General features: G+C 42.2%; 1 protein-coding gene across 3 annotated transcripts in view; it reads right to left on the bottom strand.

The window, feature by feature from the left end:
• The window catches only part of EVL (Enah/Vasp-like), a 206019-nt gene that overhangs the window by 67809 nt on the left and 117843 nt on the right, over positions 1-20367 (bottom strand). The window contains exon 1 of one of the 3 annotated variants that reach the window (XM_090034010.1): positions 4054-4320. The exons of the other annotated variants lie outside the window; for them this stretch is intronic. Within the exon in view, the coding sequence (XP_089890136.1) occupies positions 4054-4126 (73 nt within the window). The 5' untranslated portion in view covers positions 4127-4320. Of the gene's footprint in view, positions 1-4053; positions 4321-20367 lie in introns of those variants that run through there. 3 annotated transcript variants of the gene reach the window in all.

Genomic DNA, 20367 nt, shown 5'->3' with positions numbered 1-20367 from the left:
CATCTTAACAACTGGCTCTTTCTAATGTTTTGAGGTCTCAGAAATACGGAACATGATAGTGAGCTAGTGAAATTAGGTATATTTGAGGGTATGTACTACTGTATGTGTATTTTTATATGCATTTGCCTACTAATCACTGGGTTTCTTCAATCTTTCTTGTTTTTTCACAAAACAGTTTGCAAACAAAACACATTTAGAGCAGATTAAGATCCAAGGTATCTTTTGAGAGCATTTATTATAGGTTTTGTCAAATTTAATTGCTGACGTTCTTAATTTTCAAAATATTTCAAACACCATAAGCTGGCTGAAAACAACAACAAAAAGGGTGACCTTTTTTTTGATCAGCTGAAAACACAGGGTATAGAAAACCTTAACTAACTTGTTTTCTGTATCATGCCTTTGAAGCTTTCTGTGCTTTCCGGCTGATGGGATGGAGTTGAGGGGGAGAGAGGAGACCAGTGTCTCAGTTGGTCTTGGGCCAGACTTGAAGGAATGCAGTGCCCAAATCAGCCATATATTATGCAAGATCAGCTAACAGCTATCTCACTTTATCGTTTAGTACTTCTTGCTCAGACAAATACACTGAATATACCTGCTAAACTGATGAGAACCTGTCTCATGTGTGAGTGCATCAGGAAGAAAAATAAGAGTGTAGGAGCTGCTAGAGGAAAGGTCTCTTATAAGAAGTAAACAAAGAGCCAGTCTTCCCTCAAAGTGCAATTTACTTGCTGCGAAGCGGACTGGTGCCTCTCAAGTGGTATGCTGGCCCTGTGCACAGGTCACAGTTTCACCTTAAATGAGACACTCTTCTAACACTCTTGACTGGCATGGGAGCAATAATGTGCTGAGTTTGGACAGTCAGTGCCAGAGACCGCTGTGCAGAGTCACTGAGAGAAAGAACCTGACACCCGAGCGAGACCTTCTCAAACCTCCCAGCGCATGTGAGAAAATGCCTCACTCTTCAATGCTTTGGTGGCACAAGTCACTAGGGCCCCTCTCCAGCAAAGTACTTGCATGTGTTTAGAGTTAAATAGGCCTGCTGGGCTACGAACATGATTAATGTTAAACACACACTGAAGTGCTTTACTGGAACCAAGCCTAGGAGAAGGTATTAACATTAATGCATTTTCTTGAGATGTTTCTAACAGCCCCTCCTGCTCCATTTACACTCAAATTTTACAGTTCTGGCAGTGGTGTTAGATTGCTGGGATTTGTCTTTCTATTTTAGCACTTGAAAACTATATAAATTTCCATAGCTGTTCACGTTTGCTATATTTCATATAGCTGCTTTATGGAGGTACAAGGCAGACAGGTTCTTTGGCTAAATCTTTTATCTTTTATTAAACCAACCCAAATAGAAAAATTCTTCTTTGAAAGCTTTTGAGTACAAATACCCTTCATCTGGCTGAGGAAGCATCTGCAGTTGGTGTGTGCCTTTCCTGGATGGAATGAAATGTTCAGTTTAGTCCAGTTCAGTTTAGTTAGGAGTTCATTCCATCCAGGACGAGTGCACACACCAACTGCAGATGCTTCCTCAGCCTGATGAAGGGTTTTGGAACCCAAAAGCTTGCTAAGAAACCCCCCCCCCCCCCCCAAATATTTAGTTGGTCTAATAAAAGAGATCAGATATACCCAAAGAACCATGTCTGCCTATGTCCTTAGATCAACATGGCTTCAACATACACCCCTGTAAGGAGGTACAAAGCATTTTACAACATATTTTCAACCTGCCCAGGAAACTGTTCCAAAATAGGGGGAAGTTAGAGTGAAAGAAATAAAGATAACTTTGTAATTTGGGGGGAAAGAAGTCTTGTGGGTGATACCGTTTATTAGACCAACTGCATAGCTGGGATAGACATAGGCAAGCTTTCAGGTATCACAGTACCCTTCCTAAGGCCTCTTGTATTCATTAGCATTCTTAAGTCATGAGGTATAAATAATGACAAAGAAATGTTGTTACAAGATAAAGTTTTGCAATTAAAAAAAAATTATTATTATTATGTTTTTTAAACAAATAGTGTATTTTAATATCTACTCATACACATATGTAGAATGAGCCAAATCAGTATCATTTCAATTTCCCTCAACTTATCTGGTGTTTGGGAAATCTGCTAGACTCACAGACTACAGAAATGGTAGGTTTGAATAACAGCAGCATATACTCACACCCAGGAATCCATTAATGAGCCTTAACTGCATTTTGGAATAAAACATCTAGGAACTGGACAGCTAGTCTCTCTGAAAGATTGTCAAGCTTTGGCCCTTTCTGTTGAAATCAACAGGTAGGCAGGTTTTGAGATGTGTACACTTATCCAGCAAAAACCCAACTCTTTATAGGTAGGGGTCTACTTAAGTTGAGGTTTTGCAATTTTTGCAGAAACTATGAAAAATGGTGCTGTCCATGATTGCCAGGAAATATTGCAATGGCCAGGATTTCCCATGAAATCAACTTTAAAAAAAAAAATCCAGCATATTTTTCATATAATACACTGTTTTAGAATGTCTCAGTGTTTACCACAATACAAAGACAAGGCGACTATCACTGCAGCTACAGATGACATGACTGAAAATCAGTGTCTGCTCATGACACAGAATAAGCGAAGGTGGCAGTCAGTGAAATTAAAATGTTTCTATTAAGGTTAGCATCAATTAGTATTTCTCAACTTTTTGTAGAATGCTACATATAATAATAAATTATGATGATATAGGTTACAGTTCATACTATATATACATTTATATTTGTAATATATATTTACATTTAAAAATTAGATTTATAAGATGATAAATTATAGGATATAATTTACTTCCCATAGAATTTGCTATTAAATTATATGGTATATGTCTCTGCCAATCAGCAACAAAGGGCAGGGCCATCGGGAAATTGGCTCTCCGTGCCACAACCAAGCCATGAAAATTGCTTTGTCTTGTTGCGAGTTAAGCAGACCCTTCCTTATAAGCCCTTACATTGGCAGGGACTGAAAAGAACATTCAGTGGGATCAAAAGTAAGAGAGAGTGCTCAGGTCCTATAAAATAATGTCCATTGTAATAAACAATGACATGAACGGAAACTTAGCTCAAGCAAAAGGAGTGTCACATCCTATTTCTAACTCTGCCAACTCCTAATTTTGGTACCTGGTAAACACATCACAATGATTTAATAATGCATTACACACACTATATATATACATATACATATATATATACATATACATATATATATACATATACATATATATATATATATATATATATTAATTAGTGTGTAGCGCATTATTATTTCATTGTGGTGTGTTTACCAGATACCAAATTTTATATATATATATATAGAGTGTGTGTTGCGCATGCACAAGCCTCTCATATAGTGTGTAGTGCATTGTTATTTAATTATGGTGGGCTTACCAGAAGCCAAAATTAAGAGCAAAGCCTCTCATTTTGAGTGGCTGAAAAACAGAAGCCCTTTTGTGAACATACAGCCTATTTGCATTAAGAGGGAAATAATGGAGCCACACTTAGATCAAGTTGTTGATTCCAGAAGAAGAAAAGAGAAGATGGTCTTTTATGATCAAAACTTGTCTGAAGGGCCAGGAATCTGCTCTCGCAAGTATATATCAGGAATAACTCCATCAAGTTTATGTAGTTAGATCTATGTGTAAGGCCAGAATAAGGCCCACAGTGTTCAGAAAATACAAATATTGAGGCAAGCAAAGATCATCCTACAAGCTGGACTGAAGAGCTATATGCAGTGGTTAGATTTAGCCTTGGTAAATATTTTCCAACCTTGGTACAACAAGTACATTTTTTGAACAAGTATAAATGAATAACTTATTTAGCAAAGATGACAGTGAATATTAACACAACAAATTTATAATAACCTGGTTCCTATCTTTTAAATAGAAATAATAATTAAAAAGGGGCCCTTCTGTATGCTGTTTTTTTCTGAAGAAGCCCATGTTGAACTAAATCAACCAAAAATGTGATCTCAGGAAATCCCAACAGTGCTACAGTTCCATTTGCCTAGCAATCATCTCAATTAACATTAAGGTTTTACTTACAACGAGTGCTCAGGCTGATCGTGGCCCAACTTACTCCTTTCAGATGACCCTGCCGAGCCCGACAGACTGGCATTTTTGGAGGAAAAAAAATTACTTCCCACGTCCCAACATGAAGAGAGAAAGTTTAAACAATCCTTTACACTGATTTCTGCATTAGACATAGAGACTAATTTATCCAAATGATACATCAGGAAGAAGCTTAGAGTTAAACATTGACTGAATCAATCTCCAGCCTAAGCAGGGAAACCCCATGTGCAGAGAAACTCCCCAGGAGAAAGGGGAAAAAAGTTATCTGAAATACAGCCAAGAACTCTAAGACTCCTTGGGATATTTTGGACCTAAAGTCCTCCAATCAGAGACGTGGTGACAGGAAAAAACGAATGCAAGCCCTCCTAGACCATATATGTAGTAGATTAGGCAGACTTTGAAGAGACTGAAACAGGAGATGAGTCTTCGAGATCAGACCTGGCCTACCCATCACCAGCATCACATGTCACTTGTCAATGTGAAATACAGTAGGGTTAAGAGGTCCTGTCTGAGAGGCAGGGTAATGGGTGAAAGAACATTTGTTAAGCAAAACAGTTTAAATCTCAGTGTGAATGTAGTAACACTTGATTGTTTCAATTAAGCAAGACAATACTAAAATGAAATAGCTTGCAAGCTATGCTAACTCATCAGGGCTAAATCACTTCTTTGAATCAGACTGTAAATAAATGCACTGGTTTAGAAAAGTAGTGTAGAAATCTCTAGTGAGTCTCATAAGAAAAATTAACAATTCAAGTTGTGTTAAAGTTTTGGACCAGATGTATTTTACACCAGTATTTATTTCTCCGAATGCGTTTTATCACAATTAACCTATTTTAGCAAACTGGTTCTTAAATTCACTGATGAGTTAAGGGCTGTTTCCTAAAACACAAATGCAACAGAATTTTTCATTTTTTACTGCCAAATATTCACTTGAGATTTATTTAATTTTTACTCAAGTAATTTTAAATGCAAAACACAACTACAGTGGAGGCTGCAAATCACAGTAGTCTTTCTAAATTGATAGAAGAGTGACAGCAAGGATACAAAACACATTTTTGTAGTATTACAGTTAAAAATAATTGTACAATATAGTGCTAGAGCTGAAGGAATATTTATTAATCAGTGGGTTACGCAATGAATCTCCCCTCCTTTCTCTATATACAATGAATCTGTGAACAGGCTGGTTCTGGGAGGCGGTGGGGAGGTTTCTGGTCAACATTTGTTATTAAAAAAATTTTAAGTGAAGATTTTCTGCAAATATATTGTCTTACAGATTGGGGCCTGTAGCTTTCATACAAATGATTTGCTGAAAGTATCTGAGATGCTAAATATGAGTTGTTGGACATAGAATGGAAACAAACTGTGTGACCTATGACTGGATGGGTGTAATTAGAATGATACATACACTTACAACTAGAGGTGCACCAATGTAATCAGCCCATATTGGATTGGTACCAATAAAAACAATATTGACATTATAAGCAATTGGCTTTTTTTGGGCCGGTGTAGCTGATAATCTTGCAGATATATGCCATGTGCATGCACGCAGCTGCAGCATGCATGCACACAGCTAGGAATGCAGCCTGGCAGCTTGGAGAACAGCATCCGGCCAGTAAGTCTTGGTGAGGGGGGTTGGGGGAAGGGGCATGGGGGGGACAAATCAAGGACCCCACAGTGAGGGAGGGAGTAGGGCTGGGGCAGGTACTGCCCAGCTGAGGTGGGGAGTGGGATGGAGCCGCAAGTGGCTTGATGGGGAGGCACAGAGGGGCAGAGAGGAAGGAAATCAGTTCCCTGCTTCTGTGCACCCCCCACAGGAGGCATGAGGGCCTGTGCCCCCCTGGATTTATGCATGGGGCACAGGAGAGCTATGGGCTCAGGCCTGCGCGGGCCTCTTCCTGGCAGAGGGCTAGGCCCGGGGCTGCACTTGGAGTGGACAGGGGTGGGGCAGGCAGTGGCAGAACAGGGAGGAGGGACTACAGGGTGGGCTACTGCCACCCTTGTGGTAGCCCCCTGTAGCCACCCCTCCTAATGCTGCTGCCATCACCTGCCCCACCTCCACCTGATCCTAGTGCAGCTCTGGCCCAGCCCCCACAGCCCACCCTCGCCCTATGCACCATTCCAGGGGGGGCGGGGGGCAGGAAGAGGTCACATGCCCCCCATGCCTCCTACATGGGTGCACACAGTGGCGGAGAGCCATGCCCCATCCTGGCCGAGCCACCCACAGGCTCCATCCCATGCCCTGCTCCACCCCAGCTTGGCAGTGCCTTCCTCCCTCACCTTAGGGGCCTCAACCAGTCCCCCACAGCCCTCCCCCGCCACATACTTACCAGCTGCATGCTGCTCTCCAAGATGCTGGGTGGCATATTGGATTATTATTGGCTGATCTGGCTGATTAACCATCGGCCATTGGTATAGTCCAAAAAAATCTTTAATTGGTACATCCCTACTTGCAACTCTTAATTCAAAATTTACTTTCTACAAAATTCTGCAAAAAATGCTTCAAGGTCACTGACTGCAAACACTTCTGTTAATAAACTCATTCACAAGATTTGCAGCACAGGAATGTAACAGGGATAAGGCCACTGCCAAAATAAGCTCATTTAAAATGCTGAGCAATTATTCTCAGGTTAGCTGCAGAGCACTTGTTGAGTTGCAATTCATTCATTCATTTTTCCTGGGAAACAGGTCAAAACAATAATTACCAATTTATTAAATATCAAATGCATTTGGTGGCTGGAGTATTTAGTGTGTTGGTAAGGGATATGTAACATCTTGTCATTGATACAAATCTGGTTCAGGTCAATAGCAGGGTCATCTCATGCCATCATCAGCTCATAACTAAAAAGTATTAAACACTCCAGGTCATTTTGTTTCACAGTCATTGATTTTTTTTCTCAGTAGACAGCTTTCAACAGAAGGATTGCTGGTGAAAGACAACACTGCATTCATTCAGTTTGAAGCCTATTTTAGTATTACCCTTCCCATCATATATTTGTCATTATTATCTAATTAAGAGACTGCTTCAGTAATGTAATCATCTCTTTCAAGGCAAGGACCAAGACCTGAACTTTGATTTTCTTTGGAGGAATTTTGTGATTTTTAATGAATTACGGTACAACAATATTTTCCTCAATTCATACTAACTTTATGAGGTTAAAGACCAGAGCTATAATCTCAAAGAAGAGAAATGTCACAGGAACCTTTCCTTGTCCTTGAAACCTCTAAAAATATAAGCGGGAAGAAGAATCTACCTGGACCAAGAGTGGGAGGACAATGAGAAGGGAATCGGGTACTGTTAGGAGAGAGGAAGGAAATAGTGGGCTAGGGCTCTGTCATCCAGACGGTGGCAGAGGGGCTGATCAGAGCCTTACTCTCAGGCTTGACTGAGTGAGAGTTAAATAACACTTTTTCTTCCATTTGGAGTCAGAGAGGGGTTTTGAGTGGGCTGATACAGAGGAATAGGGACAGGAGGAAAGCAGGATTTCACACCTATTAAGAATGGAAGAAATGAGCCTGAGTCATTCAAATTCCAAACTGCTGTTCAATACAACCGTGTTTGGAGCCTTTCTTGTTTGCTGTTCAATCGCATTCACTCTGGGAGCTCAGACTCTGCAAACCTAGTGCTGTTTGACTTCAGTTAAATCATAGCTACTAAATGACTCCAGTCTGAATCGTTTTGGCTCCCTACTGCAACTTGAATTGTAATAACGATATATTAAATCTTAGAACAGTAACTGTCTGAGAGGCATGGTCCTATGCTAACTGGGCTATAAGAAAACACTTAAGACCTGGGAGGCATTTTCAGGAGTTAAAAAGAAATCTGATTCAGGGTAGAAGCACACCCCTGCCTTTTTGACAAGATTATAGTTTTAACTTGGGGAGTAGTGTGTTTAGAATTCACTTTATTTGCTTAGTCTTAGGATGACGTTCATTTCTGTCACTGATTCTCTCAATCTGAAGCTGAGAAAAACAGACCTTTTGACAGAGTACTATCAAATAGCTTTCAGGCTGCACTTGGAATCACAGAAAATTAGGGTTGGAAAGAACTCAAGAGGTTATCTAGTCTAACTCCCTGCTTAAAACAGGACCTTTCCCAGCCAAAGCTTTGTTTAGCCAGGTCTTAAAAACCTCCAGGGATGGAGATTTCACCACCTCTCTGGGTAACCTGTTCCAGTGTTTTACTACCCTCCTAGTAAGAGAGTTCTTCCTGACGTATCTAACCTAAACTTCCCTTGCTGCAGCTTCACACCATTGCTCCTTGTTCTGTCCTCTGCCACCACTGAGAACAGTCCAGCCCCATCCCCTGGAGGCCCTCTTCACGTAGTTGATGGCTATATAAATGCCCCCTCAGTCTTCTCTTCTATAGATTAAACAAATGTGCCCCATCCCCTAGCCATTTTCACTGCCCTCTGTTGGGCTCTCTCCAATTTGTCCACACCCTTTCTCAGTTGGGGGACCCAAAACTGGACACAGTACTCCAGATGTGACCTCACCAGTGCCGAATATAAGGGAAGAACCATTTCCCTTGATCTGCTGGCAACACTCCAACCAATGCAGCCCAGTATGGCATTAGCCTTCTTGGCAACAAGGACACACTGTTGACTCATATCCAGCTTAATGTCCACTGTAACCCCCAGGTCATTTTCTGCAGAGCTGCTGCTTAGCCAGTCAGTCCCCAGCCTGTATCAGCGCATGGGATTGTTCTGTCCCAAGTGCAGGACTCTGCACTTGTCCTTGCTGAACCTCATGAGATTTCTTTTGGTCCAATCCTCCAATGTGTCTAGGTCTCTCCGAATCTTAGCTCTACCCTCCAACATATCTACTACTCCCTACCCCTCTCCCCAGCTTGGTGTTATCTGCAAACTTGCTAAGGGTGCACTCCATCCCATCTTTCAGATCATTCATGAAGATATTGAGGAAAACCAGCCCTAGGACTGACACCTGGACAGTCTACTTGATACCAGCTGCCAGCTAGATATTGAACCATTGATTACTACCCCTTGAGCCCAATGATCCAGCCAGTTTATTATCTACCTTATAGTCTATTCATTCAACCTGTACTTCCTTAGTTTGCTTGCAAGAATGTCGTGGGAGACCATATCAAAAGCTTTGCTAAAGTCAAGGTACATTACTTCCTCTGCTCCGTCCACATCCACAGAGCCAGTCATCTCATCATAGAAGGCAATCAGGTTGGTGAGGCATGACCTGCCCTTGGTGAATCCATGCTGACTTTTTTAATCACCTTCTGCTCCAAGTGCTTAGAAATGAAGCATGGATCTGAAAATCTGGATTGATTAGTGCAGTATTTGTAGTTTAACCTATGAAAGGCTTATCTGAATGCATCAGCCACATCAAAGGTATATATGCCCAGCTTGACCTTAAAAATGATCCATCAAATCCAAGTAAAAAATTCACTTGGCTTAGGGTTTCTCTTTTAAAAAACACAAATCCATGTGAAACTGGCATGTGATTCATGACGTGGTTACAAATATGCAAGGACTAACATACGAGAGGGGTCACTGGCTTATGAGGCATCACACAACACAGTCTCATGTAAATTTAACGTGCTGATTATATAAAACTCTTACAGAAAAGCACGGTGTATTTATTACTTGGGAAATGTCATGTGCTCTTTAAAGAGACCTCCTGCAAGTTGATATAAATCCATGAGAACTGTCTTCTAGTGCTCTTTCTTTTTTTTTGCTTCCAACCTTCTTTTCCATTCCCCAAAAATAGTTCAATTCTAGGTAGTATGGAGCCCTGCAAGACAAGGAACTGTGGCAATGTGGAGGTAAGACAATCCCAAGAGGGCCTGTTTGCTTATACACTACCTGCGATATATTTAGCTCACAAAGACAAAGCTTGTTACACAGGTATTTCTGACAGCGTGATGTTTAGAACACCTGATTCTTCTACAAAGAGCTACTATATGAGACAGCTATTATATGAGACAGCATTTTAGTATTTTATTATTTTTCCAGGCTAGAGATCTGATCCCCACAGATCCTGGATGCATCTCTTATGAGGGGGATTGATCACACACAGTCTAAAGCAGTGCTTATCAACCTTTTTTTCCATTTGCAGAACCCTAAAAAGTTTCAAATGTAGGTGCAGACCCCTCTGAATTGTAAAGGTAGGTATTCACATACTTTTGACTGATCACAGTCATCCTTCAGGGACCCCTTAGTTTGAAGACCCCAGGGCTCACAGACAGCAGGTTGAAAACCACTGATCTACATGATACAGCAGTTTGAAATAGGATGTGTATGTGTACATTCAAGTCAGACTGCAACTTGTTCCAGGGGAGAAACAGTATTCTCTCTTGGGAGTTTTGCTTTTGCTGCTTTCCTTGAACTAAAAGAAAAGGAACACTAGACCAAGAGAACACATTTACCTCTTTGTATATGCAAATGTATTGGACAGGATTATCTTTATGTTGGTGTTTTCTTTATTCACTGCTGTCTAATATGTTGTACTTGGCTCGGTGGAGCAGGGCCGTCTCTTTGTTGTATATTTGCACAGTGTTTAGCACGATGGAGCCGTAGCCTCTCGGCACTGCCACAATATGAATAATATCAATGATGATATTCACAAGCAAGAACAAGACCTTTCCCCAATGACGGTATGGCTGACTGATACGACAGCTTTTGAAAAGAATGTTTATCTTCTTTAGTTTCATCTCCTCTCTTACAAAAATACTAATAGAAATTAAGCATCTTATATAAAAGCATTTGAAAAACATTCTGTGGCTGACCAAAAAAGGATTTACTATCATTTGCTTAACACAACTGTTAAAAAGCCCCTTTGTCAGTGTTTTGTCAGAAAGGACAAGGACTGAATGGGCAGCGCAGGGCAAGATACCCTGTATGTTCAGCTGCCCTTTAAAATGGTGCAACAGTAATAGAATTAATGCTGAGGGAAGAATATACTCCTAAAAAAGGGACTGAAAGAGATTAAGGCCTAACCTTGTTATCATTCTGCCCATAAGAGTGGCTACTGAGTTCAAGGGAAGGCTGTGTGCACCCTGTTTATTAAGGATAGGGCCCATAGAAGAACATGTCAAAATAATTCAACAACAACACTACTTAAAATCCTTAGTAGAATGAAATCTCTGACTTGAAGACTGAACATGGAAGTCACCTGATTAGTATGACCATTTATGAAGAATCCCAAGGAAAACAATGGCAGCTGGCCACCATAAATAATGTCTAAGCAAGACGTGTTTGTCTCTACTTACAGTCACGTGCTAGGGTATGAAGAAGCAGGAAAAGCCCTCTGTGCAATGAGGCATGTACATGCCAACATTTGAAAAGCTTTCTAAGCCTACAGCTATTTCATGGGAGTGCTGCAGTTAGAGCTCCGGAAACAGGTTGGGAAGAAGTGGTGGAAAAGGTGTCTACAGTTCTTCACTGTGCATGTCCACATTCCTGCTGATCTTAGTAAGACAGTGCTGCATATGCATCCTGAGAATCGCAAGGTACTGACAGAGTGAAAGTGATATTTTCTGATTCATGGTATATGATAAGTGCCCCCCTACATTAATTTCTAATGTAATACAAGGAAATGCTGGTTTAAATTATGCAGTGTGATGAAGGCTGACAATAGGCCTGTTTCACAAAACTATTTCTGTAAATTAGTGTTCTTACATTAGCCTTATTTGAATCTTAACATTACAAACAACCTTTAAGGAAACAATGGGGGACTCATTGAACCAGGATAGTCATGGCAGGAGTCACTAGGTGGCACTGTTACATATATTTCCTACAAGTTCAGCTGCCTAAAATTTCCAGACAACTTTTTCTTTTTCCACTGAAAAATGAATTTTTAGGATGGCTGAAATTATCTGTGAATGTGTATTGAACAGTTCATTTGAACACTTTGAAAGATATTTTGATTTTTTTTCCATATGTCATTTTCTTTTGTCATAGAAAAGTATGGCTGAAAGGGACCTCCAGATGTCATCTGGTTCAACCGCCCGCATCCCTATCCAAACCATCCTGTACAAACATAATCTAAACTGTACATAAGACTACCATCAACCCTAACACAACACACATCTAACACCCTAACACGTCACAGGTAAAGCAGGGGAACCAGACCAGCCAATGTCCTGTTTCTATGAAATGTTGTCAATAAACTCTCAAGAAGTCCTGGGTAGAGGGCCACACCCCAACTAGAGAAGGCAAACCCCCACAGTCCATACCAATCTGACCACTGGGTAAAATTCCTTCCTGATCCCAAATATAGTGATTGGTTTGACCATGAGCAAAGGGGCAAGACGCTGTAGGCAGGAACCCCCAGCATTGCTGCTAGCAGGAGAATCAGCACACCCTAGTTGAAGTCCCCAGCCTTGTCTGTAGCCAATACCCAATGCCTCCGGGACAGCTTAAAAAACACCCTAAACATATAGCAGAAAAAAGATGGGGCGCATTAGGGGAGTTGGGATCAACCAGCAAAGCCCAGAAGCACGGGAAATACCCATGGTAGAAGACTGGTATAGCTATGCCTAGATCATCCCCAACCAGTGGCTGTCCAGCTTCTTCTTGAACACTTCCAGTGATGGAGAGTCCACAACTTCCCTAGGCAGGCTATTTCGCTGCCTCACTATTCTAACAGTCAAGAAGTTTTTTCTGATATCCAATCTCAATTTACTTTGCTGTAACTTCAAGCCATTGGTCTGCATCCTCTCTGCAGTAAGAGAGAAAATGTATTTTCTCTCTTCTTCATGGCAATCCTTCAAGTATTGGAAGACTGCTATCGTGTCCCCTCTTAAGCACCTTTACCACAAGCTGAACATGCCTAGCTCCTTCAGCTTCTTTCTCTGACTTGCCTTCCAAGCCCTGGATCGTCTTTGTTGCCTGCCTCTGGACTCTAACTTCTCCATGTCCTTTTTAAAATGTGCAGCTCAGAACTGCACACACTACTCCAGATGAGGCCTAACTAGTGCCAACTAGAGAGGCACTATCACCTCCCATGTCCTGCACCTAATGCTTCTATTGATACAGCCTAAAACTGCATTCACCTTCTGTGCAGTTACATCACACTGCAGACTCATATTGGGAATCTGTGATCAACCCAGACTCGCAAACTGTTTTCCATAGGGCTGCCTTCCACCCAGTGGTAAACTAAAAATCAATTTTTCACACAGCTCCATTTACAAGATCTTTTTCTTTTGCATAAACAGTGTAAAGTCATTGAATGTATTATATAATTGTATGATAGATTTTTGGGGGGGTATGTGGTATGTTCTATGCCTTAATCGCTTTCATGATAATTAATTATTGGGGCAAGTTGGTTCCTAGAAACTAGCCTTGTTGTATGGCTTTTTAATTCAGAAAGGGAGGCTTATTTGTATGCTATTTGAGGCAACCTAAGTTCCTGGATTTTGTACAGTGTAAATAAATATAGAGTAGAGAAAATAAGATTACAAGAAAGACATACCCAAACTCTGAATCATGTTTTTTTTCTCTCCAACAGATGACTGCCCTGAAAAGCTCTAATAGGCAACTTGTCACCATGTTCCTGACTTGCACCATTTTTAATTCACATATAATAACAATTAGGATTTTTTCCTTGTCTTTTAAATCTGGAACACAAGGCCTGGCATTTGCTGTTTAAGAACTACTGTATTGTTAACATTTAAAAAGATATTTTGAAAAAGACCTTGTTCTAGCAACCCTGCTTCTACTCAGATCAGCACATTTTCTGTGGACTTATGCCTTTGCTTACTGTCCTACAGTGGCTTTCAAAGAGTGCACAAGCAAAGAGTGCAACATTCTGGTAGCAGCTCTGGGAGATATATACTTGAGCAGCAAAAGAGGACTTTCAAGAGGGTACAGCATGTAGTTTCATTAGTATCAGTGCTGAACTTCCAGACAGTTCTTCAGGGGATGTAGTACTACCAGGAGTGCTATGGACATCCCATTCGACTGCAGAAGGGGATTCTGGCTGTGGAGGTATACAAAGGGGAAAGTGAAGGGTCCAAGTGCTGTGTTCTCTATCTGTTCTCTAACTAGGAGGCTTACAAAGGGAGACCCAGACGTTAACCAACTGACAACTGACGCCCAGGAAAAAGCCAACCTATTAAATAGGTACTTTGCATCAGTCTTTCATCAGTCACACGGGATGCCCATGCCTGCTATGGGACAGGGAAATCTGGGTGAGGGGGATCCCCTACCCTCCATCAATGCTGACCTTGTGAAGGAACACCTTGAGAAGCTGGATACCTTCAAGTCAGCCGGCCCTGACAATCTGCACCCCAGGGTACTCAAGGAGCTGGCGAGCGTCATAGCCCAGCCCCTGGCACGGATCTTTGAAAACTCCTGGCGCTCTGGTGTAGTGCCCGAAGACTGGAAGAAGGCCAATGTGGTGCCAATCTTCAAGAAAGGGAGGAGGGTGGATCCGGCTAACTACAGGCCCATTAGCCTGACTTCTATCCTGGGGAAGATCTTAGAAAAGTTTATTAAGGAGGCCATCCTTGAGGGACTGGCCCAGGCTAACATCCTAAGGGATAGCCAGCACGGGTTTGTTGCGGGTAGGTCTTGTTTGACCAATCTCATTTGCTTCTATGACCAGGTGACCTATCACCTGGACAAGGGAGAAGAGATTGATGTCATATATCTTGACTTCAAAAAAGCTTTTGATCTGGTATCCCATGATCACCTCTTGGCCAAACTGGCCGGTTGTGGCTTTGGCTCCACCACGATCCGCTGGCTGGGAAATTGGCTTCGTGGTCGGACCCAGAGGGTTGTGATTGATGGCAGTCACTCATCGTGGTGCCCTGTGACCAGTGGGGTCCCTCAAGGCTCTGTCCTGGGATCCATCCTGTTCAACATCTTCATTAACGATGTGGACACTGGAGTCAGGAGTGGACTGGCCAAGTTCGCCGATGACACCAAACTTTGGGGCAAAGCATCCACGCCAGAAGATATGCGGGTGATCCAGGCTGACCTGGACAAGCTCAGCAAATGGGCAGACGAGAACCTCATGGTGTTTAACACCGAAAAATGCAAGGTTCTCCACCTTGGGAGGAAAAACCTGCAGCACCCTTATAGGCTCGGCAGTGCTACGTTGGTTAGCACTACAGAAGAAAAAGACTTGGGGGTCATCATTGACCACAAGATGAACATGAGCCTCCAATGCGATGCTGCGGCTAGTAAAGCGACCAAAATGCTGGCTTGCATCCATAGATGCTTCTCGAGCAAATCCCGGGACGTCATTCTCCCCTTGTACTCGGCCTTAGTGAGGCCGCAGCTGGAGTACTGCGTCCAGTTTTGGGCTCCACAATTCAAAAAGGATGTGGAGAAGCTTGAGAGAGTCCAGAGGAGAGCCACGCACATGATCAGAGGTCAGGAAAACAGATCTTATGATGACAGGCTGAGAGCCATGGGACTCGTTAGCCTGGAAAAGCGCAGGCTCAGGGGTGATCTGGTGGCCACCTACAAGTTTATCAGGGGTGACCACCAGGATCTGGGGGAACGTTTGTTCACCAGAGCGCCCCAAGGGATGACGAGGTCGAATGGTCACAAACTCCTGCAAGACCGTTTCAGGCTGGACATAAGGAAGAATTTCTTTACTGTCCGAGCCCCCGAGGTCTGGAACAGTCTGCCAGCGGAGGTGGTTCAAGCACCTACATTGAACACCTTCAAGAGTAAATTGGATGCTTATCTTGCTGGGATCCTATGACCCCAGCTGACTTCCTGCCCTTTGGGCAGGGGGCTGGACTCGATGATCTCCCGAGGTCCCTTCCAGCCCTAATGTCTATGAAATCTATGAAACCTCTCTGCAAGATTTCATGGTGCCCTATGAAGTAAATGGAGAAAATCTTTATGTCGTGAATGAACAGACATAAACATTAAAGCAGTGCCAAATTCCACAATTTCCTGTAAAACACAATCTCAAAATTTGTTTCGATTCCAAATCAGAACAAAAACCAAAATGGTTTCAAAAGTTTACATCAAAACTATTTTTTGTTTCAGGTCAATCAGAAAGATTAATTTCAATAATGAAATATTCATCCCAAGTTTGACCTTTTATTTTATATTAAATATTGCAATGTGTAACATAATATATAAGGGAGCATTTGGGTCCTTAAGTTGACTAAAGAAATAAACAGGTGAAAGCAAAAGGAACAAAAAATATCATTGCCCGAATGAAGCTCTTGGCTCGTAGGCAGATCTTGCATGTATGATCTGCATTCATGGGCCCAACAAGCTGACACTGACTTTTGCAGCATTACAAACTGTGAAGACAGTTCCTTTCTATAGTGCTGATGTTTTTATAATAGTTCCTCAGTAGGGTATGTACTAAAAATTCTCTCCTGGAATATCAAGTCTCCTGGAAGAAAAATAGTAGGCTTCAGCATTTATTTGTATATGCCTTTCTACATACTTTGCAGTGTACATCTAAAAGTGATATAAAAACCAACATCAAAACATAGCATCTGTATAAATCATGTGATGGAAGACAAAAAAAAACAAGCTTTAAATTCTAGTCAGTAGTGAGAAGGGAGATTATAGTTGCTGATGAGATCAGGCTGATGAGATATTAAAAGGTTAATCCAGGGCTGTCCCAGCTGGTGGCCTACAGGCAGCATGCAGCCTGTGAGCAGGTTAACATGCAGGTCCTGGGCTCCCACCTGGCCACAGCTGCCTCTAACACTCCAGCTGTAGCAGTGGAGGGCTTGGGGGTCCTTGGTAAAACCGAGGGTGTTGGAGAAGCCCACAGTGCCATAAGGGAGCCCACAGGAAACTGTGGGTAAGGTAGGGTGCTGTGCCACACAGGAATGGCTGTTCCCATCCTCATGTGCATGATGCAACAGGGTAACAAAGCACCCACCTGGCTGCATAAGCAGAGCAGCGGGGTGGATGAGGGCCCACAGGCTTGGTGCAGCAGGATGGAGGAGCACCTGCACACTCAGTGCAAAGTAGTGGGGGAACACCTGCTGACCCATGCATGACACACAACCCTGAGGGCTTGTGGCTTCCTATAGTGCAGCCCCATGGTGTGCGGCCCCTGCTGGAGCAGTCCTTGGGGTATGCGGCACCCCAGCCACTTAAAGTTTGGTCAGCTCTGGGCTAATCAATAGAACAATCCAGCCTGTAAGAATACAATTTAAATTTAGCTCTATCACTCCCTCTGCCGAACAATGGTGACTTTCCTGTAACATTTTGGGTGCTATTCCTGCCAGCTTTTGTCTTATATATGCCATTCCTGTTAGTCACAAGCAGCACTTAGTAATTTGGCAGACTTCAAGATGCTGCATTAGCCTATTTATTTTCTTCAGAGTTCAGTTAGTTTTGTTGTTACTGCTGGTTTAAATTGTTTTGTTTTTCACTTACCGAGCGTCCAGCCTGGCTGGGTACCAAACTGTGCCCCCTGAGTAAAACTGCTATTCTTTATTAGTGATGCATAATCTGAGTGCCCAGATGCAAACATAGAAGGATGGTCAAAATCTGGTTTCAAATATAGCACCTCAGGCCCACCTTTACTGCCCATATCACTATTTGCTGCTCGTGGCCTATACAGTTTATGGTGTGCTTAGACAACAATTGTTAAACTGCTCAGCTGCCATGGCAATACATTTTACAAAATAAAGGAATAACCTGTCTGGTTGTGGAACTACATACTGCATGTAAAAGAAAAACAGCAAAGTGATCTCATAGTGAAAGGTAGAGCAGGGGTTGTCAACTGGGGGTATGTGTACCCCCGGGGGTACTTGAGAAGGCCCTAGAAGGTATGCGCAGGTGGGGATGGAGCACTGCTATGCACCATCCCATGCTGCCATGCAGGCGCTGCCTGCCCAGCCAGACACAGGGGGCAGGGGAAGCTTGCAAGCAGCAGCTGCCGCTGCTCCACGTTCAACCACACACCAGCCCTGTCCCCACCACTCCATGTCCAGCCGCCAGGGGTACAGCGATTCAAAAAGGTTGAAAACCCCCAAGCTAGAGGAAAGACCCAAACCTGGATCTGAAAACCTTGACTGCAACAGGGTTCAGAATATAAACCCACATTCATATATTTAAATACTCTCTGCACCTTTTATGCATAAAAAGAGGATGAACCAAAACCCCAGATTGGAGCACTTCCTGCATCTGACCTGTTTGAAGTATAACACAGCTCCGCTCAAAAACCACCAGATCTTTTCAGTATCTTATTTCTGCACAATACCCTTTTCCAACAGGCAGGCCACTCAACTAGGAATCACATGACAAAACTTCTATTTTCAGCTATGCCACTGTTCTGCAATCTGACCTTGAGCAAGTCATTTAACCTGCTCTTGTTGCCACAATTTATGTGCATTTAAAGAGCTTTTGTGTCTTTGGGCAGGAAGTGAGAAACACTTCAGAAAACTGTTTAGCAGAGATAGCAAAATGTAGAAATAAAATAAGTTATGCTGGTTACACTTTAATTGTCATGTAGCTGATAAATTTTTGCCTGGTTTCAGAAAAAGGAGAGAAGCCACACACCTGATCTCTGCTGCACAGCAAAGATGAGAGAAATACAGGGGTCAGAACACTTACTTCTAGTGTCTCTGTTGACTGTCAGCAAAGAAGGCTTATGGAAGTTGCTAAGACTGGTTACCCTGACAAAACTCATTGTAAGGGTTAATCATTTCATGATGGGAAGATGGCCACAGTGATGGAAAATTCCAATCCACTTCCAGTAATGAACTGTAAAACTGCAGCTCTGTCTCTATACTGTTTAGTATCCTGTTTGCTGCCAATTGCATTCTGTGATCTTCATATAAATGTTAGGATTAGATTCAGGACTACTGGAAAACTGTTAACCCAGGTGGCTGCAAGCAAAAACAAGGGAGCCTGAAGAACTTGTCCACAACCTTCTGTTTGCTGATGACTATGCCCTGGTTGTTCTTTCCCAGGAAGATATGCAAGTCATCAAGAATTGTTTCTTGGCCACATGCACATGTTTTGAACTATCAGCATTAAAAAGATTAAAGTGATGTACCAGCCTGCTTCTGGTAATCCCTACGTATCACCAGTCAACCATGCTTAAAGTAATAGATGACCAGTGCTTAAAGTCATAGGTGAATTGGTTAGTATTTTTCTCCACAGGAAATTCATACTGATGATGTTTCCCGTGGACCTGCTAAAGCTAGCTCAGCCATTGGAAGGTTATGGCTTTGGGACAAGAGAGACATAACCCTACAGGCAAAATTGAAACTCTACAAAGTGATATACCAGACCTCCCCTACACTATTCCTGTGAATTGCATGTATCCTAAAACTATCATATCAAGAAGCTGAATAATTTCCACCTAGCTTATCTAAGCTAATGAAAAATAAGATGGCAAGGAAGAATCCCAAATTCTGAAAACAGATATGCCAAGTGAAGATGTCATGATTACAACTAAGATGTTCTGGTCCTATTTATGATTCTGGTAACTGGCTTCCTAGAAAAATCCATGATGGCTCCCTGTTAAAAATCCACGGGCTGTGTTCTGGCAGATGTTCACAAGGTGGACAGGAGAAGAGATACAAGGACTACTTAAAAATACTCCGAATCAATGCAATACGAAAGATCAAAGCTGGGAACCAAAAAAACTCTGTAAACACAGGATGTAGTGCAAACTGGTCCATGACAGCATAATTAGTTTCAAGAGCCACTGCATCAGAAAGCCACAAAACAAACTATTTCAAAAGTCTCAACAACAGGACCAGGCCTCCCAATCCACTACACCTATCATCACCTATCCAGCCTCTGACTGTACATTCCAGGCTAAAGTTAAACTCACCAGTCTGACAACTCATCACTGAATACTTCAACCATGAGATAAAAGCTGGCCTTCTTTAACTATACAGAAAGATTATGGTTAGTTCTATAAATGCTGTTAAAAGGAGGGTGAGAAAAGGACATCAAATAAAAATCTCCTGAACTAGCCCCACTCCTTTTTGGGTCTTCTAGTCCATCTGGCCATATGCATACTTGCCTTTTGAATGGTAAATTCCTGGGAGCGGAGGGAGGCTGTCAATGTTTGTGTATATTGTTGGTGTGAACAGTAATAGTATGAAATTGCTTACTACAAACCATTTAAAATTATTGTGGGCAAATTACTTAGTCACCCTGATACAATAAGAGACTTTCTAGAAGAGAAATAATGGTTCCTCACCACCAGTATAGCACATGATATTTAAAGCATCATACACAAAATGATGAGGCCATTTTTGCACTCTCCCACTCTCAACTGGAATCGCATCACCTCCGCACAAACTACATTTTGATATTTACAACTGAGTACTTGTAATGGGGGACTAGCCCTGGTACTCAG

This window comes from Crocodylus siamensis, chromosome 2 (genome assembly GCF_052110815.1).
Source record: "Crocodylus siamensis isolate JL-2025a chromosome 2, ASM5211081v1, whole genome shotgun sequence".
Lineage (NCBI taxonomy): Eukaryota > Metazoa > Chordata > Crocodylia > Crocodylidae > Crocodylus > Crocodylus siamensis.
This window is presented reverse-complemented; position numbering and strand designations above follow the sequence as displayed.